A 21,201-nucleotide genomic window follows, 5' to 3' on the forward strand; every position below is an offset into this window, starting at 1 on the left:
GTTTATTGCTCCAGATTCCAGTATCTGCAGCCTCGTGTGTCTCCACAGCCTGAAGAATGTTGAATTGCACAGTCAAATATAAGATGAGTTTGGGGACGTTATGTCCAGGGCACAGACTTCACCTTGAGGACTGCAGCCAGTTCTGGTCGCCAGAAAACAACAGAGACTTTGAAATGTCTGAAGCAGCAGCAAGGAGAGCACCTAGAAAGAATCAGGTATTTGCTGTGTGTTTTCTACAGGTCATCAGACTAATTGCAGTTCCTCCATTCATGAGAATGCTCAGACTGAGAGGCACCTAGACAGTGCAATGGTCTCCAACTGGCAACAAGGCACATTTGGATGTGACTTCTGCAAAATTCAGTTAGTGGAAGGCACAGGGACTTGACAATGTCTGATGAAGGGTCTTAGATCTGAAACATTATCTCTGTTTCTCTCTCCACAATACTGCCTGAGCTGCTGACAATTTGCAGCATTTTTTGTTTTTACATCTGTTTTATCTCCCTGGGAGCAGTCCTTCACACTTGTTTCTATTGCACACCACTCATATATTTTGTGCAATACCTTGCCCTGATTCCACCGTGCCTCCTGGATTGGTGTTGTATGCAAATCCAACCACCACCTCTTGGCTCTGAGATCCTGAAGCCAGCTATTTCAGGGACAGCAGTGGTCCCCATTTTCTGCTCACCACCTTTCACCTCCTGGCCAGACCAGCAGACATCTCTGGCTGGTGGCAGCTACTCTCACAGCCCTGCTAGCAAAATCCTAGAGCCTCAAAAGCTTCACCTGCATTGATATTGAGGTGCTGATGCTATTGGTGAACATCTTGTGTTGTCAATGAGGCTCTGTATCTAGTCCAACACTTTATCTGGGAACTATCAACCCTCAGAGGGGGAATGTTTGTGATAGAACTTGGACAAAGGACAAAAACTTTGCTAACAATAGAAAACTAGGAGGGAAATTTAGCTGTGAACATGACACAGTGAGCCATCCTCCGTAGCATTTTTTAAATGCAAAATACATTGACTTCAATGGAAGCCAATTTCACAGTGGAGTAGGATACAATATGAGTTTAGTCCTACCAACCTTGGTTGAACTTCTAGACATATCTATGATTCCAGTCCCACTCCTATGTAGTTGACTATTAACTGTCCTCAGCTGTTTTAAGCCCTTACTGTGGCACCAAGAGGAAAGTCCATTGACCTATTCTTAGGTCAGCCAGGCAGACGCAATAAGCAGTCCTGATGCAGGATTTCGACCTGAAGATGCTGCTCAACCTGCTGACTTCCTCCAGCAGATTGTTTGTTGCATCCTGGAAATGGCTACCTTTCCAATGGAGCATCCATCCTGAAAGTAGGAAGGAGCAGGCAACATCAGGAGCTTTAGTTATTCCTGTTGACTCCCAGTCCACATACCAGTGATAATAACTGCTGTCACAAACTGTTGAGTGCACAATGGAGACCCCAGTTTCCTGACTGCATGTGAAGAGGATTTTTTCTCTTCTGGAAGAACCTTGAAATAGTGGTCACTGTTTAACATTAGGGCTCATTCCCTTTAGACCAAGGTGAGGTGAAATTCCTTTTCTAGAGGGTCATGAACTCTCTTCCTCAAAGGCCAGTGGAATCTATGAAGCAGATTCTTGATTAGCAAGGGGATGATAGGTAGCCACAAGGAGCCAAGTGGTCTACTGCTCCTCATTCATATCTTCTTATCTTCCTGTGCAAGTGGTAGTGGTGGCTTTACATGTCGAGATGTTTACATGGCAGTGAGAGAAGTGGAGTTGTCACTGGTGTTTGGATGATGGCATGGGTAACTCTCAGCCTGGTGAATTTTGCGATGATGATGGTGAGGGTTCTTCCTGTAACTGTTTCTGGGTGGCTGATGACTGAGGCTTAAAGGGACTTAGTGGAAATCTGAAAAGTTCTCTTCTCGTACGTTTGATATCTTGTGTATCATTAGCAATTATGCAGCCACATCTTGTGCTGCACCACATGCTGTCTTTTAAGATAGCTATTCCTTTCTCAATGTAGAAGAGTCTCTAAAAGCCATTTCACTGTGAGCTGTTTTGGTAGTGGTGATGCTACTGGCTTCTTGCTTCTCCTCTGCCAACATTTTAACAGATCCTTGTTTGTAAGCTCTTCACCAGGTGATTCCAATAACTTTTCCACATCATCCTGTTCTACTTCATCAAACCCACCCTCAAATGCTAACTTGTCAATGCTTTCTTGGACATTTTTCAGGTTTGTAAACCCATGGGGTCATGCACACATTCTGGCCATAATTTCATCTGATGCTATTCCTTGTTGCATGGGTTATGACATCCCAAAAGCCACTGTTGTAACCTATGGTACTTCTTCCAGATTTCCTGAATGGTAAGTTTGTCATTGCTGCTCATCTCATGCTGGTTCATGGGTTGTAACAATGAAGTGGTTTAGGGGACAGAAAAGCTATCTGGATGTTGTCAGCCATATCCTTGATGTTATTCAGACATCCAGGGGCACCTAGGGAGAGTGAGCAAGGCTCTGTGATCCAGGTGACTCCTCGCACAATATCACTTCATGAAGGGAGAGAGAAATGTCAAATATAGACTTGGAAGAGCAATGCCAGTTTTGTTAGATCACCTCACTGCTGGAAGGTTGGCCTTTGAGGATCTCTTTAAAGCCCTCATGTTCTTTAGTTGTTGATTAAGAGAAGCTTAAGCTTGCAGTCACCCGTGGACTTCAAGAACAATAAGCCGATCTTTGGTTGCCTTGAAGCCTGGAACAATTTTCTCTTCCTCTGAGGTAAACATGTATTGGGGCATCCTTTTCCAACAGACCCCCATCTCATCCACATTGAACTAGTGTTTAGGAAAGAAGTTACCTTTTTCACATTGCAGCTTTTGAGAAAATGTCCTGCCACTCTGGTATCTGCACTTGCTGTTTCCCTGCATTGAATATTTCACACTTTTTGAAATGTTCAAACCAGCAATGGCTGTCCCTGTATCAGCAGAAGATCTTTCAGAAGGTCCATTCCTCTCTTTTTGATCTTTCCAGTCTTGTCAAAACCTAACAGTCTCACTTTCTCCTGGGCTATCATTAAACCCAGGGGGACCTGCTATTGATTGTGAGCTCCTAACCATGTTTTACCCTTTTTCCATTCTCTTAATTATAACAACTCTATCCCATATGACACGTGATGCACTTCCGCGAGTAACTTTTTGAGCACCAACTTTTACTTTGTGTGGTTTGTTCAGGATTGTTTGTGTTGTTGACACTGCAAGATTTAATGAATATCAAACCTTTTTCACTTCTATTAGTTATATCCAGCTTCGTATTAGTGCTTGTGGCTTGTTGTGATTCCTTAGAGAAGATTCAATCCTTAGAGCTGCTGAGACGTTTGAAGCCATCTCAAAGGATGCACAGAATAAACCGTGATGAATCCTAACAAGAATAGAGCACAGTGGCCTTGATGATCTCAACAAAGATGAAACAGATTGCGAGAAAGTACGAAATGCAATGTGGGCAGAGATTGGCATGGCTTTCGTGATAGTGAAAACAGCCAGGATTTACAGTCTGGCCATGACTGCCTCTGACTTGTGCCTTATAGATAGCAGAAACACTTTGGGGGGCAGTTAAGAGTCAAGTACATTACTGTGGGTCTGGAGTCACATGGAAGCCACACTAGATGAGGGATCCAGATGAGTGAAACAGATGGATTTTTGCAGCCAGCTGATATTTTTATGGCCATCATTATTAAGCCCTTATTTTTAAATTCCAGATTAGTAACTGAATTTAAATTCCATAGTTGCCCGGGTGGGATTCGAACACCTACTTTCTTGGGTTGCTAATTGGGTAACTCAACACAACCACATCATTAAAGTATTTGCCTTGCCCGGGGCATCCATAATGTGTATGATGAATTTTAAAAAATGATGAAGAATCTTCAACATGAAATATTACCTCCGTTGCTCTTTCCACAGATACTGCCTCATCTGCTAAATGTTTCCAGCATTTTCTGTTATTATTGCTCACTTACACTTTGACTTTCCATGGTTTATGTGCAAATTCACTCAGCTTCTTCTGAATACAACTGTTTACTCTTCCTTCTGCTTTTATTTCTCTTGCAGTTCTTCATACTGTACTCCACTTGCCAGCTCCTGGCCTTCTGTTCAGTTACTAATGCCAGCTCTATACATCCTGCTCCTAACTCACTTTCCCACCTGGTTTTATACCACCAACAAACTTGGATAAATTACACCGGCTTTTTCATCTAATTCACTGTTGTGCATTGTAAATAGCTGGTTCAAACATAAATCCTTTTAACGTCCTACTTTTTGTAAACCTGACAACTAGAAAACGACCCATTTATTCCAACTCTGTGTTCAAGTTGAAGTCCATAGTAAAACTCTGACAATCCATCTTCTGACTATTTGGAAATCCTGATGTTAGCATCTGGCTCACCAGGCGATGTATTCTGTGTTTCCTTCAATCTCATCAGGGTCCCAGTTCCCACGCTCCCTTTAACCTCGTTGAGTTCACCGGAAAATTTATTATAATACTATGTAACATTTAAAAAATGTGATATAAAAGGATGTGGAGGAATTTAAAATAGAGGGATATGTGGGGGGAAGGGGTTAGATCATTTTTAGTTTTTAGGTAAGGCTTTAAAGTTCGGCACAACATTGTGGGCCGAAGGGCCTGTATTGTGCTGTACTTTCTATGATTCTATGATATTAATGGGAATCACATCCAATAGTCCAGAAAATCTGCCAGTCTAGTACACCGAAGTTCCAACTGTGCTGGATTATTGGAGTTTTATTATATAATTATCCTGGTCTTGTGTAACAACTCAAATCTTGTTAAAAATTCTGGAATGGTATCTTAATGAATTCCTTCTGAAAATTTAAACATACTGCATTCACTGGACCCCTTCATCTACCTTGCTCATTTTACCTTCAAAAAACAATTTGCTTTATCAAGCACAATTGCCCATTCAGAATGAAATGTTTTTTTTAAGTGCCTTGCTACCAGGTCCCACATAATAGGTACGGCTTTTGCTGACAGTGATGTTCAGCTCACTTTTTCTATATTTCTACTGGATTACTCTAATTTTCTATTCTTTGTACATAGAAAATTAGAGTAAACCAGCAGAAATATAGAAAGAGATTGTAAGTCCTTCCGTAAGGAACCGAGAAGTAAAAGAGGAATGAAAGTAAATATGGGTCCCTTAGGATCAGGAACAGCAGAAATTATACTGAGGAAATGGTTGAGGCATTGACAAGTACTATGTACGTTCCTTCACAATAGGAAATCAAACAGAAAGACCAAGTTGTGGATTAAGATTCTGAGGAGAGCATGGATCTGAAAGTGATTAATTTCTGTAAAGAGATACATTGGAGCAACAAACTATGAGTCAATAAGTTCCTCAACTCAAATCACCCATTATCTGCACATTTCTCCCCCCACCCCACCCCTTCCTGGACTCCCTGTGGACAAGATCCATTTTAGATCTCTGGATGAAATTGATGACAGCTTGGGTGACAAGAGGACAGAGCAGAAGCAGAGTTTGGGTTACTGTCCACAACATCACAGAGGGTACCCCACTATCAAGATGGTGTGTCGTTCCCATATTCCCACCTTGCTTAATCACTCCAGCCAGTTCTGCTGCATGTTCCAGCTACTCCGAAACAGCCCTAAATGTGAAAGGCACAAAGCATCAGTGGGACCGTGTGCCAAAGAACATAGTCTTGCTTTTGCTGCGATTGACTCTGTCAATTGGATCGGAAGAACTTGTAGGCCTCTGAGGCAAACATTGAAGTTTTCTGGCTCTTTACTGCTTATACGTCCACCCAGTTCCACATCCACCCCATGAACTTTGGAATTGGAATTGATTTTGTCACGAACCAGCAACAAAAGAAACACACTGAGCATGATTCAGTGTTAAAAACTATTTTATTAATCACTACTTATGATAATACGTAAAATAAAAGTAAAAATGTTAGTATGTTAGAATTCAAAAATGTTAAACTTTGAACGTTAACCCCAAAACTAAACTCGTCGTGTGTGTGTGTGTGTGGCAAAGTCCAAAACTCCCAGTTCCGGAATTGTTCTTAAAGTTCAGTTCCGCAAGTCATAAGGTGAAACATGAGCAAGGGCTTCTTCAACAACCACTGTTGTCTGAAGATAAGACGTAGACGTAGAGAAACATAGAGAGGGAGTAAATACGAAATCCAAATGTTCCACGATGGAACCCAAACGACACTTAAGTGTTTACTCGGTAGTGACTTCCTCACCCCGAAAAGCATCCGAATCGTGGTCGTCCACACACAAATACCTGTTTCCTTCTACAGGTCAGCAACAAAGTGAACTCCACTGGATTACTTCCAACTTCCATACATGGATTTCAGTGGCAGACACAGTTATTGTTTCTCATCCATCGATAGAGAAAACTAGCAGGCTGGTGTCTCTCTCTCTCTCTTCTTCTTCTGACTTCTCCAACAACGTCATTACGTCCTTTATCTTCTATTGACGTAAGCACGCCCCACACACACATACACACACACTCTCTATCTTAAAGGGACTTTCACTGAGTCCGTAACAGTTTATTATTGTCACTTGTACCAAGGTACAGTGAAAAACTTATCTTGCATACCATTCATACAGATCAATTTTATTACACAGTGCATTGAGGTAAAACAATACAGAATGCAGACTAAAGTGCAGCGACAGAGAAAGTGCAGTGCAGGTAGACAATAAGGTGCAAGGTCATAATGAGGTAGATTGTGAGGTCAAGAGTCCATCTTATTGACCTTGAGCCTGGTAGTACGTGCTTTTAGGCTTTTGTATCTTCTGCCTGATGGGACGGGGTAGAAGAGAGAATGTCTGGGGTGGGTGGGGTCTTTGATTATGCTGGCTGCTTTACCGAGGCAGCGAGAAGTGTAGAAAGAGTCCATGGAGGGGAGGCTGGTTTCCGTGATGTGCTGAGCTGTGTCCACAACTCTCTGCAGTTTCTTGCGGTTCTAGAGAGAGCAGTTGCCATACCAAACTGTGATGCATCCAGATAGGATGCTTTCTACGGTGCATTGATAAAAATTGGTGAGGGTTGATGGGGATATGCCAAATTTCTTTAGCCTCCTGAGGAAGTAGAGGCGCTGGTGAGCTTTTTGACTGTGGCATCTACATGATTGAACCAGGACAGGCTATTGGTGATGTTCACTCCTGGGAACTTGAAGCTCTTAACCCTCTTGACCTCAGCACTGTTGATGTAGACAGGAGCATGTGCACCACCCCTCCCCCCCCTCTCCTGAAGTCAATGACCAGCTCTTTTGTTTTGCTGACATTGAGGGAAAGGTTGTTCTCATGACACCATGACACTAAGCTCTCGATCATCATCTTGTACTCCGACTCATCTTTATTTGATGATGATATCAAATCATCATCACAAGTCACTACGGTGGCATCATCTGAAAAATTGTAGCAGGAGCAATTTATGTAGTGCTTTACTGGAGTTGATGCAATCCCCTCTGACTTTCTTTCACTATCCAAGCACCTCTGAGGATGAAGAACCTCTTGATGGAGACCCAAGAGACTGCAGATGCTGGAATCTGGAGGAACAAACAGTCTATTGGAGGAACTGAGCGGGTCAAGCAGCATCTTGGGGGGAAAGGAATTTTCGACATTTTGGGTAATATTGACATGCCGACAATTCCTTTCCCTCCACGGATGCTGCTCAACCTGCTGAGTTCTTCCAGCAGATTGTTTGCTGCTCAAGAACCCCTTGATTGCTTCCTAACAGTGCATCTGTATTGTCAACAAGGGCAGTCATGAACAGCAGCACTGGCTGGTGTTGAGCTGGTGGCTGGCTCCATGCTGGGACCAGCATGTGGTGCTGAGCATCTCACTGGCTCAACCTGGCACCTATGAGGTGTTGAATAGTGAGCTAATCACATGGGGGCTAGGGGTTCGGTGCTAATTTGGTATCAGGGCAGGGGGTGTTAGCCAGCTGCAGGTGTGGCATAGCTGTAGCACTGTCTCCGAGCTGCGGCCAGGAGGCAGTGTTGAGCCGCAGCCCCTTTCCTCCGCGGTGGGGCCAGGGGGCGGTGTTGAGCCGTAGTCCCTTTCCTCCGCGCTGGGGCCAGGGGGCGGTGTTGAGCCGCAGCCCCTTTCCTCCGCGCTGGGGCCAGGGGGCGGTGTTGAGCCGCAGCCCCTTTTCTCCGCGCTGGGGCCAGGGGGCAGTGTTGAGCCGCAGCCCCTTTTCTCCACGCTGGGGCCAGGGGGCGGTGTTGAGCCGCTCGGTGGTGGGACCCGGGTTCTGACGCTTCGCTGCGGTGGTTCCCGGGCGGAGCTCCGGGGCAGCGATAAAGAGCGAGGGTTCAGCCCTGTTATCCTCTTAGTCAGCCTGGCCGTGTCCGTCCTGCTGCATGGGCTCCTCTGCCGCGCAGTAGGCGGTGGGCTGGGCAGACGTGCGGTGACCATTGCGCGCTGAGGTCGGGCTGGGATTATGGCTGATTCGGAGAGCGGCGAGAGCGGCGGCAGCGAGCCAGGCAACCGGTTCGCTCGGCAGGGCGCCCTGCGCCAGAAGAACGTGTGCGAGGTGAAGAACCACAAGTTCATCGCCCGCTTCTTCAAGCAGCCCACCTTCTGCAGCCACTGCACCGACTTCATCTGGTGAGGGGTGGGGGAGCTGGGAGGGGACGCTTCTTGGACCCCAAACTCTTTCCTTTTTTCCCCCTCGCCAAACTTTCACCAAACTCCGTGAACTTTGTGCAAACTTTGCCCCACCCCACACCCCCACCCACTGGCTCTCGGTGATAGCTTCACCCCTGCTGTTTCTTGGTCATGTTTTGTCCATGTTGTGCTGTTTACTGTTTGGGTTCTTGGCCCTCCGTGATTTTTTTTTGCTAAATATTGCGCTGCTTTGTTTCCTCCCCCCCCCCCCCCAACTAATGTTTTTGTTTTGTTTTGCAGGGGCTTTGGGAAGCAAGGATTCCAGTGTCAAGGTATGTGGCTGTTCCTGTGCTGAGGACAGTGGGGCGCGGGCGCTCTGGCGTTGGGTGTTTTTGCAAAACTTAAAAAAAACATTGGCAGCGATTGGGAACCAGAAAGCGGGAAAGTAGCTGGGTGTAACTGGCGACGAAACAAAAAGAGGGAAGTCTTTCAGCTTGTGGAGCTCGGAGCCTGCCCATTTAGTTTCCGTTTGAACCTGAAGGTAATGTGCCATTCCTTCTCGGCACTGCCTTTGTCTGAATGAGGAAGTCCTGGCGAAATGTTTCTAATCACACAGCTTTGCTGCTAATTGCGGTTGATTAATGCGTTAGTTGGGGTCTGTGACTTATTCCTGTGAGTGCAGAGTGTTAATGTGTAACAATGCCAGTGTGGTCTCTCTGCCTCTTTTGCAGTTGTAGACTTCATCTGTGACAGCGGCGCAGAGAGCAGAATAATAAAAGAAAATAAATTGCTCTGAGATGCTTTTAGAAAAGAGAATGAATTGAAATCGTCTAGGTTGCATTAATTCTGCAGTGCCCTCAAGTAAACTTTCATTGTTAGCAGTGCACAATTGTCACAGACCTCACAAGCCCATCCTGTGGGTACAACTCATCTGTTGATGCTAGTTTAACAAAAATAACCAAGTTCCGACCTCCCTTCTTGTGGCTGCTGATCTGAAGTCTGATGTATTCTTCCCCCCCCCCCCCCCACGCCCTGTCTATTTCAGTTTTTGATTCTCCAGCTAATTATGTGCCAGAAATCGAAAGCTTGAGTGCTTCAGATTGGTTTTAGGTGTTCTTTTGCACCTCTGCATTTGAATGGGAGTGTCATTCTGTCAAGAAAATGCCAGTGGTTTAGTTCTTTATTTAAACCTTGGAAATAACTGAATGCAGTGTTAAGGTTTTTATTTTAAAGATGGAAGTTTTTGTTTGGGTGAGTGCCCTGTTTTGTTCGTTCTACAATGCGCTATTGTTGACAGCACTATTTTCCATCACTGAATCATCTGACTAGTCTTGCTGTGCAGTTTGAGAACTCCAAAAATGTGCCTCTCAGTTTGGTCTTTGCTGAAGATCTTCCTACGGATTTGAGGAATGCACTTTCTAAGCAAAAATAGGGATTGAATTGTAATTTCTTGGGTTTGTGATCCTGGCAGCCTTGTAACCTGCTCATCAGCTGTTGTTATTGTACAATAACGCTCTTTGAGCGTGTGATTGTTTTGTACTCTGGTTTAAGGTTGTCATTTTCTGGTGGTTTTTATCCCTGGCTGCAGTGTTGTTCAGAAGCAACACTTGATGACAATAGAGTGTTGAGTGTTCCAGTTATAACTCAAAGTGAAGCTTCCAGCTGAAGTGGAGATTTGATTACGTGACGGGGGACAGTACTCTTGCTGAGGCTGCCTCTCTGGTTTGTTTGGGGTGCTTAATATGTTTTTTTTTTGCCTGACGTTTTGGACAGTTTTCGCCTGTCTTGTCTGTTCCATGCCACTTGGGGTGGGAACAGCTACCCAGAGTGGGACAGAGACTATTCACTGAGCTGGTGTCAGATGTGGAGCACCTTGAATAAACATCTGCTACCTTAAGCAAGTTAAACCCATTGGTTTGAGGTTTCCTGGTGGAGACATGAAGGCATAAAAATTACTATGTTACAAGAATAAATAAATGGTGCAAAAGAGGAAGAACGAGGTAGTGTTCATGGACCATTCAGAAATCTGATGGCAGAGGGGAAGAAGCTGTTCCTGAATCATTGAGTCTTCAGGCTCCTGTACCTCTTCCCTGATGGTAGTAACGTGAAGAGGGTATGTCCCAGGTCCATGTTGCCAGCTTGTTAGTGCCACAGGCAAGTGATGTCAGACTGGTTTATGAACATCAAATGGAAACGTTAAAAATGAGATGGATGGAATTCCCAGTGGAAATCTTTCGGAATTCTCTGCCTAGAGGGATGTGGATGCTTGGTTGTTGAATGCATTAAAGTTTAGGATTGATTTGATTTTAGACATGGAAGAAAGTGGATTAGCCATGGTCATGTGATTGGATGGGGTCAGCTCGAGGGGCTGAATAATTTACTCCTCCTGTTTCTGAGAGCACTGTGGGTTAGAGAAGGTTCTCTCACCCTGTTGTAACTTAGAGTGCCTCTCATTACATTTGGATGCAGTTCTGCATGGGTACAGGTTCCAAACTCTGATCCAAGTTTGAGTATTTATAATGTTTTCCTTGACTGACCTTACTGTTGCTGTGGAAATGACTTCGAATATGACATTGATCTGTTTGAGGGCAAGAGACTGAATATTGGCCAATGACATACACTGTAATACTTGTACAAATAACCTCCACCTGGAACAAAGGTGGAGACTGTGCTGACAGATCTGACCGGAACCCTGATGTTTTATCAGAATATAGACTGACCCAATCCTAACCTGAGGCTAGAGGTAAAGTTACTTTGAGCTTGGATCAAGCCTGCTGTTATCAAAGTACAATGACAACTATGTCTTGCCTCTTTCTGGCTGTGCAGGTGGGAATGTTTGGGATACTTTCTCCTTGTACATGAGAGAGCAATGGGGTCCCTACGCAGTGGGCTTTGATTTGAGCTTGGGATTTATTTGCTGCATTGACCCAAGGAGAGTGCTGCTCTTGGCAGTGCTTGACTCTGTTCCATGTGATGAGACTCTCAGCCTCTCGATCAGAATTCAGCACAGACTCTCTGATCTGCAAGTTGCCTTTGTCTCCTCATATCCAACTCCATAAAGTTCTGCCTCCGACTGTTGTTTTTAAGCATTGCCTGAAGCTCTCACCTGTTCTTGGGTACTGTCTCAGAACCTTGGTTCAGGGTGACCCTGGGTCTGGACTGACTTAGTCCAAACTCTCTCTTGACTGGGAATGTGATTTTGTTTCCAGTATCAAACAGGATGATTCTGAAGCATAGATTTCCTAATTTGGTATTTTAATGCTGGTGGTCACTCACTTAGCATTGAGGCAGGTGTGTGGTTCTGTTGTTAGCGGAGTTGTATTCTGATTTGGTGAAGTTAACTAAGGAATATACATTGGCTGGGACACCAAGGGAAATCTCCTGTGCCCTCCTCCAATGGAATACCACGGGATCTTTCATGCCCACCCAACAATAGGTGGGACCTTGGATTGGGATCTTGTATGAAAGATGGTGGCCTTTACAATGTTCTCCTCCTTTGGTATGGCAGTAGATTGTTGTTAGATCTCGAATGGGTCTTGAACCCAGAACTTGCTGAACACAAGGCTATGGTTTGAAAACTGACAGCCCTCTCCCAGAGTGAGTGACATCCCACTGATTCCCTGCCCCTGTATGGCTCTCGCTGGGAGAGAGCAGTGGGGGCAAAATCTGCAGCTGGTTTGCAATGGAAGGTTTTATTTTACTCCTGTCTGACAACAAGAGTAACTGAAATTGTTAATGATCCTGACCAGCTGTCAGGTTCCCCAGTGCTGCTCGTGAACTTCCCCTTTTTAAGGATTATGTCCTGTTTTTAAGGATTATCCCACTCATTTTGGAGGAGAGTGCCTCAGCAGGAAGACGCTCTGAGCTAACTGGTCCAGCTGCAGACCTGTACTAATTTCCACTGCCCCTTCCACCAACACCTGTGCACCCCCCAAGTGGTTTGAGATGCCTGGTCTTTTTAAAATCTGTTTCCAGTCTGTATCCTGGTATGAAGGTTGTATCAGCTTTCAAACAGAATTTAAGATAATTTTGTGAGGCAGTAATAACCATTGTCAGTCCCCATGTACAAGCAGCTTTTATATAATCAGTCTTCAACTGTCCTGCTGTATTGCCATTTTAAAGCTATTAATAATAAGTAAAAGGCTCTTGCGATATAATGCTTGTTCTCTTGGGTACTGTGTGATTTATAAAAATAAGTAAAATCCTCGCTGGCCTCTTGTCTTGTCCCAGCCATGATACCTCGCCCACTCTTTGCTTGGATTCTTTGAGTTTTCTTTCGACTTTCATCAGCAAGTCACTTTGCTTCCCTTTGGCAACATGTCAACTGCTAGCACAATTCCAAAATAATTCGTCTCAATTTGAAGCCTTTCAGATCGCTCCCACTCACTGTCATCGTTAAATCTTGATCAGCTCAGTTGCAAGCCTACATTTCTCAAGCTTCACCTGCAGGCCTGTCTATTAACTAATGCACTTTAATTTGGGATTTATCCAGTGTCCTCACCCCAAACATTTCTGTTCTTGTCTCAATGTCCTATGTGAGGAGAACTGAGTTAGATTTATTTAAGCTGCTCTGTGAATCCGCCTTTGATTAAAGTCTTTGATCACCTGCTTGGTGCTGTCTGTGCGGCTCAGTGGTGGTTCTTGAATGTCAATGCTCCCAAAGTTGCTGTAAAAGTGGGAATTATTTCCAATCCTGTCCATGCCTGTTGGTGGGAATTGTCTTCACCCAACCAATCAGCAATCCATCCACATGCCAGGATTGGTGATTGTTCCTGGGATCTCTCTAGTTCATTGTGTGTGTTTTTGGGGGTGGGGGGAGGTGACAGGAAAGGTGGGGCTTGCAGGGAATGTGATGGACCAAGGTACCAGATGCACCAACCACCCTTCTCCCGGGGTGAAATGGTAGAAATTTTTTATTGCACTGTTGGAGGCAGCTTCATCTGTTTGTGCTCAAATTGAGCCATATTTATCCTGTGCTTGAAGGCTAGAAGCTGTCTCCCATACTCTGTGTCACTGAGAGTGATTCTGTTCTCCTGACCAGTAAATGTCAATATCTCTCTGTGGGACAACTTCCAGCCAAGTGGCTGGAACATTAGGCTTCAGAGCAGCAGTTCCTCCATTCAGTCGAGAGAGGAGATCAGTTAAACCTTGGACGCAAAGTGTAACCTGATGGTCCTTTGGTCGGGACTCCTTTCTCCCACAACTGAAATATCTTTCTTTGAAAATCAAAATAACTGCAGATGCCAGAAATCTAAACTATAAACAGAAGGTGTTTAAAAATACACTCAGCAGGTCAGGCAGCATCTGTGGAGAATGTGCACAGAGAAAGTGTCCCAGACTTGAAACATTAACTGTTGCTCTTTCCTGATCTGAGTGTTTCAAGTATTTTCTGAAACCCTTGTTTTCTTTCCTCTTTTTCCAGCACCCATTCAAATGGAGGTATTTCCCCAATGTCCTCTTTCCCCACCCATTCAACTCTCGTTCTGTTTTGTCAGTTCCTTCAGTGTGCCATGTTTGGGTGGGAGGGGCAGATGGGAAAGAGCCGGCTGTTTGTGGCCCAGACAACTGCCGGTGGGAGTTGCAATGTTCTGGTGTTGTTTCCCCTAGTGGAGCCAAGTCTACAGTTGCAACAGATGATAGGTTAGCTGTTGCTAAGGAAGAGGAGGAGGCCAAAAGTGCATCAACTATTCCAGCTGTGGTCTGACTGAGGGCAGGAATAATCTTAGGATCCTGTTTCTGCACTATGGCTGAGGACTTGCCTCACTGCTATTTGTGGCAGTGTTACCAACTCTGAAGTTATAAACTCCCTGCCCTGTTGTTAATTGGGTCCTGCCACTGGGTTCTTCGTGGCAACATTTTGCATTGATGCTGACTATTGCAGCTCCCCCTTGGAATGGTACCTGGCACAGTGCCAAGGTCTTCAGGTTTCTCTGGCTGTAGGGTGATAGGAAAGGAGGTTACAGCCGCTCGAGCCTGCCCTGCTGCGTAATGTGATCCCAGCTGATCTCCACCCCAGCCCATCCACCTGCCTTGGTCCTGTGTCTTTTCCCCTTGGCTGACAAATCTGCGGGCTTTCATTCATGATAATGCTCACTGCTCTTTGTGGGAGGGGGTCCCACCCACTGAGTGAAGAATTGTTTCCGAAGCGCTCCTGAGTGGCCTGCCTCTGTGGGAAGGGAGGTGTTCACACTCTTCTGGGCTGTCGCATGTTCGACCAACATTTAACACCCCTCCTGCAAGCCCAGCCCAGGCTGCCAATCCCCTCTCTTCAAACAATGTCTTGGAGATGGGGGCTTCTTGACCCTGTGTCTTTTAATTGTTCCTCTTCTCAGTGGTCCCCCTGGGATTGAGGCTTCTGAGGGTTTGGAGGTGGCTGGGAAATGTAGATCCCTTCAAGAGGGGCAGGTGGTCCACAACCAGTTGGAAGGAGCAGCCTGCTGGGAGATCTTTCTCCTCCCAACCCTCTTTTTTTTTCGCCCCCCTCCCTTCATGTAAAGCATGACACAAATGTTGGAACTGTTGGCCACGGGCAGTGTCTAGTCCCTGTCTGTGTCCACCTGGATACATTCTCTTTTTTTTTCCACCCAGTCCTGTACCCCATGGTTTCATGGATCATTCACCACTGACAGCAAACCAGACCAGTTTTGATCTTTTTTTTACATTTGACTCTTTTTGTTCTTGAATTTTTCTTTGTGGCAGAATGAATTTATTGAAATGAAACCTCTAGCCTCTTCAAGACTTCTGTCAAATCCCTTCCCAATCATTCTGCTTTCTCCTGTGGCTCCCCACCAACCGCGCCCCCCCCCCCCCCCCCCCACCCCACAGCCTGATTTAGACCCATGACCTTTCACCCATAACCTGGCTCTGGCTGCAGCCTGAAGCCCAGAGCTTCACCCCAGCTGCTGCAGGTAGTCTTTGAATGGACTCTCTCCTGGCTGCAGCACCTGGACAGAATGCATGGCTGTACTTATTTGCCTTTGAACACTAGGCATTTGCAAGCTGTTCAGCTGAACCTCTTGACCCTCTTCCTGTTTGCTGCTTTGAACTTGTATCCATTCAGTAATCTGCTTCTCTCTGTCAAATCTCACTTCTCCAAATTAAATTGCATCTGGTTGCAGCCCAGGGTTTACTCTTTTGTGAATCACTGTTCAGTGACATCTGCAGATGTCAAATCCCTTGCGCGTGCTTCCATCATGCAGATCAGTTTAATAACGTTACATAAAGTGTCCCAGCCCCAGATCTGGACACCACCCAAAGACCTGTGTCCAAGGCCACCATTTGTTCTCATCACCCACCATGGCTGTAGTAACATTGGCCTGGTGGTCTGGCCAATATTGATCAATGTTACTGGAAGAGATGATTCTGGTCATTGTCCCATTCCTGTCTGGGATCATGCTCGGATTGGTTGTCAGGTTTGGCACATTGCCGCAGTCGCTATGCTTTAGAATTATTTCATTGGCTCTGGAGTGCTTCAGGATGTCCTGAGATATAATTGCTGGTCTTCCCTCTTAACAGAGGGACTGTTGCTCTGTGGGACACTCGAAGTCTCTTATTTCACTTGCATTGCCTTTATAAAAATTTAAGGTGTCTTGCCCTGTCTTGTACCTGTTTCCATGGTCCAAAAAAACATGCAGTAGACGGAAGGTGAAGGCTTGTTTTGATGTAGTATTTATTCATGTGCTGCTTGTCACTGCATCCCCACATTGCTGATATAATTGATTGTTGGCTCATTAATTTGAGAATCTGCAATATGTCAATGGGTAATTTGTCAGTGATTGCTCGTTATGCTAGTCCACTTGCTGTGATGTTACAGTGGATCTGGCAATGAATCAGAATGATGCCTGTTGATCTTAGTTTTGCTCTGTCCTGTTCTGGCACCACTGCGTGTGTTTTTCTGTCACTTTAAGGAGCTCAATGCAAAGTGATTACAGGTACACAAGTGCCAGGGCAATAGACTGTGCAAGAAGGTTAGGGAAGCAAATGTTTGGTAATTGGTTTACTGTTGTATATACCAAGATACAGTGGAAAAACTTTGTTTTGCGTGTCATCCATACAGATCATTCCCAAAAACATAAGTGCATCAAGGTAATTCAAAGGGAAAAGCGATAACAAAATGCAGAATGTAGTGTTACAGTTACCTTTACAGAGCAAATGTAGTGCAGGTGGACAAATAAGGTGCAAGGTCTGTGACAAGGTAGACTGAGAGATCAAAAGTTCATCTTTATTGTACAAGAGGTCCATTCAAGAGTCTTGTAACAGGGTCTTGATGTTGACCATTGATATCTGTGACAACAAAAACCAAGACTTGTATTTCTGTAGTGCCTTTCACATCCTCTGCGTCCCACAGTGCTTTGCAGCCAATTAAGAATGTTCTTGAGTGTACTCACCATTCAAGGAAATGACCATATTTTTTCACAGCAGTCTTGTTTGTTGATAAAGGATAAATATTCTTAAACTCTCTTTTATGGAGTTCTTCAGAATGGTTCCACGTGATCAGAGGCAGCACCACTGACAGCAGCACTCCCTCCAGTACTGCACAGTCTAGGTCAGCCTGGAGCGGGACTTCAGTGTCAATCTCTTGCCTCCAAATGAGGAAGTTGCCCAGTGAGCTGCTGCCAACACTGTGCAGCACTGTTTCTGACTGAATCTGAGAGGTTTCATTTGAAGGTCTGGCTTGTGGTTGTGGGTCTGTCATGATTTTTATCTGCTTAGGAAGCAAAACTTATTTTTTTTTAAGCTCTATCAGTGATTCTGAGAGATGCCACTTTGGGCAATCGGATATTAACCCTTTCCTTGCCATCTGAGACATCTCCTGTCAGAATCCAACCAGTGGGGTCTGCAGTGACCTTGGGTCACAGGACTGACATTGGGGTGGTTGGTTTCTCTGACCAGATGCTGCTGTGTCCACATCGACATGCGTTTAAGCTGTTACCCAGGAATTTTCACCACTTGCTATATTAAAAGATGTAACTTCAGCACAACACCCTCAACTGGATAATTGGCTGCACAGTGAGTGTGGTGCTCACTACAAGGGGCATGGTGATTGCCTGTCCTGAACTTCAGTCAAAAGAAAGGTTAATTGGATGACCTGGGCTAGCCATAAGATGAGCTGATTGCTCTGACCTTCACAGAACAACCACTTGCATTTGTATAGCACCTTTTTTCATGAAGTAAGACCCTCCCAGCGGCATCACTGCAGATGGAGAGCAAATTACATTGGCTCTGCTTTGATTTTAGATGTTTTTGATGTTACTTTTAAAGCAGCAAGTTGTTAACGAGGTGACTTGCCTTATCTGCAATGGAGGTAATGAGCTTGTAAAGTAATGGGCCGAGTGACTTCAGTCGTGTAATATTGCACTAATCTGTTCTTTTTCCACTTTGCGCATCTTAAGCCACTAAACCAAGGATCACTGGTGGATTAATAATGGATCAAACATATTTAAAGAGAGAAACACTTAAAAGCTGCAGCAACACCTGTATATCTGTCTGACTTTCAGTCTCTCTGTCAGAGTTTTCAACTCTTGCCCCCTCTCCCTTCACATGCGCTTGTCTCTGGCCTGCCGTCTTTTCTCTCGGATGCTTTAGACCAGACTTTCTGTAAACCTGTTTAATAATCTGGGGTTCCTGCCAATGTTGGGGAAGGTGTAAGAGGTCCCACCCACTTTGTTCTATCTAATTATGGCCCTGGGTCTGTGTTCGAGATCTTTAGGTGTGACTTGTAGTTTGGGAGGGTGATGGAATGGCTTGGGGTTCCAGGCAGTGAGAGGCTGTCACCTTGATTAAAATTCTGGGAGTGTTGATCCTGGAAAACTTTCCTTTTGGCAGGGTGGGGCTTTGGGAGTATTGAGCAAAGGATGAATTCCACCCCAGGCCATCATGGAAATTGGGGAGCAGAATTAGTCTGCGAGAGGTAAGGGCAAGGGTATCTTTGGAATTCCTGGCCACAGTGAGCTGTGGGTGCTCGGTTATTTGAGAATTGAGGGAAGTGATTAGTAGCTTGAGTCCAAAGGGAATTGAGAAATATGGGGATCACATGGGATTGTGGAGATGAAGTTGACGATCAGACTGACCTAATTGGGCTCCTATTCCTTATTTTTGCGACTGCATTCTCTGTGGTGAGGGTTAGATGGAGCACAGACTCTTGGAAGGTGGTGTTGGGTGTGAAGGCTCAGATTTCTAAAGGGAGCCCTGGCTCAGCAGTGAAGGCAAGGTCCCCTTTCCTGTAAGAGGAACAAGTAACGTTGAAGGCAGTCCAAAGGATATTCACCATTCTAATTCCTGGGGTGAGAGGATTGTTCCACCAAGAAAGGCTGGACAGTTTGGCTTTGTATTCCTTGGAGTTTAGAAGAATGAAGGGTGACCTTGTGCAAATATACAAGATCCTAGAGACTTGACAAAGTAGATGAGACGTTTTCAACATGATGTGTCATATACAAGGGGACATAATTACAAAATAAGGGGTCAGACAAAATAAGTGTGGAGAAATTTCTTCCTCTGCCTCTGAGGGTGGTGGGGGGCCAGATAATTAGATGGGTTTGAGGTGGAGATAAATATCTATTTGGAAGATTGAGTGTTTTGGGGAACTGTCACAGTGGAGACCAGCAGAGATCAGCCACGACCATAATTTTCTCGTGTTGAGAGGATGTGGCTGAATGTGTGTACCCTGTGCCTGGGAGAGCAACCAAGTGCAAGGATGTGTGAATCTGTGCTTCCGACCTTGTGTATTAGCCATAGCTCTCAGGTTTTGTGGCAGCCATGTTGAAGACTTGCCCTGGACTTGTGTGTTGGAAAGAACACAATCACCCACGAATCCCCTCAGCAAACTGGAGGGCAGAACTCCAGGCAGACACTCCTGTGCTTTAATAGGGGGTGCTGTACGGATGGAGAAGAAATGTCTCTGTCCCCTGGCCATCCTTTTGAAGAGGAGGAGTAGTGGGGAGAAGTTCTCACCACTGACTGCTTCAATGTTCTACCTTGTGATCAAGATCACAAGCTGATGATCTGCTTATTATCACATTGTTTGTGGGGGCTTGGTGTGCACAAAATCACTGTTTCATTACTTATATTAGACCAGTGAACACACTTCAGAGGTGCCTCCAGCTGGATCTGGGAGATCCTTTGACAGTGAAAGCACTCCAAAATTACTAATGAAATGAGGGAACACCTACAGAGTGATTGGTCTGGGGAGCATGGCCGGGTGTGGTGATGGATGCAGATTCCTTTGTCATGTTCAAAAGGGGGAGAACAAGTGTCTGAGGGGAAATAATTTTCAGGGCTGTGGGGAGAGGGCAGGGTATGAGGGCAGCTGCATTGCTCTGCACATGAGCCAGTATGTGGTGTAAACATCGATGAAAGATTTCACTGAAATCATTGTCTCACTACTGTCCTGTGTCCTGCATGAACTTTTTTTTTGCTCTTGTGCTGAAATCCCACGCAGCACAGGAATCATTCAGCCAGTGTCCCCAGCCCTTTGATCGAATTTCCCCTGTCATTTATGGAGGTGATGGGAACTCTTGATATCTGCCTGTGTTGTACCTCCCTTGTCAGGGAGATTCACCGTCACTCTGAAACTTCCTCTCCTTGCAGACTGTAGTTTGCCCTCCGACAGTGACATTCCCAGGATCAGAATCTGCTTGTCCACTGACTGCCTGATCTTGCAACTTCCTAGCTGGATTCTGAGGACTTCTAAAGCATTAACCCCCCCCCCCCCCCCCCCACACACACACACACCCCATGGCGCCACTCCTCTTCAACAAAAGAAACACTTGTAAAGTTAACTCCCAAAAATTAAAAAATCTTGTACATTTGTTTAGTCTGTAATTATACATATTGTTGTGTGGCTTCTTTGTTTCACAGATGTGTGCTGGGATATTGAAGCAGTATTTTAATATTTCAGCCTATCCTCATCCCACAAGAGGGGAGGGGGCCCTTTCTGTGCAGACTCTGCTGTTTGTTGATGGCAGTAATTTGCTGAGGTTCTTCCTTGCAGGGTGAAACTGATTGTGGTGACCCAAGCATTGCTATTGCCTTTAAACAATAGGAGACTGGTTGATTTTTGCCTCCCACAGTGCCTTGAAGTTCAGAGCTTTTCTTGAGCCTGTCTTTCTTGGGTGTGCATACTCCACACATTCCGGGTACTCTTCGATCTTCTGCATCTTGCTAGGGCAGGGTTTAACCATTTAACTTGCTTGGGGTATGTCTTCAGCAAGTTGCTTTGAAGGGTTAATGTGGTTCTATGCCACCTTTTACATTCTTCAGATAGGCAACTTTTGTGTGTGCTTGAATATAGATGGTCCCTTTTCAAACTGGAGTCTAATTTGAAATGTTTTTCCCTTCATCTTCTGCCTCTGGCTAGGCTTTCAAGTAGTTTGTGTAAAACTTACTGATTACCAGATCTTGCACTGTCCTCCTTGGGAAATGGCCGTGTGATGTAAGTGGTTGAGTTCAGGCAACCAAGAGTTCAGACTAGTTGGATAATATCATACCATTTTGCATGTTTTTTTTAAACACTTCTGATGAATTTTTGGTTGGTTTCTGTAGAAGGTCGTTGTGAACT

At 45.1% G+C, this 21,201-nt stretch overlaps 1 protein-coding gene across 2 annotated transcripts in view; it reads left to right on the plus strand.

The window, feature by feature from the left end:
- The first annotated feature begins 8,262 nt into the window (after positions 1-8,262).
- Positions 8,263-21,201, plus strand: part of LOC127579768 (protein kinase C alpha type) — a 320,846-nt gene continuing 307,907 nt past the window's right edge. The window contains exons 1-2 of one of the 2 annotated variants that reach the window (XM_052032673.1): positions 8,263-8,645; positions 8,946-8,977. In XM_052032673.1, coding sequence (XP_051888633.1) covers positions 8,479-8,645; positions 8,946-8,977 — 199 coding nt within the window. In that variant the 5' untranslated portion in view covers positions 8,263-8,478. The remainder of the gene's footprint in view (positions 8,646-8,945; positions 8,978-21,201) is intronic. The other variant, XM_052032672.1, reaches the window with a different exon arrangement.

Source organism: Pristis pectinata, chromosome 18 (genome assembly GCF_009764475.1).
Source record: "Pristis pectinata isolate sPriPec2 chromosome 18, sPriPec2.1.pri, whole genome shotgun sequence".
Classification (NCBI taxonomy): Eukaryota; Metazoa; Chordata; class Chondrichthyes; order Rhinopristiformes; family Pristidae; genus Pristis; species Pristis pectinata.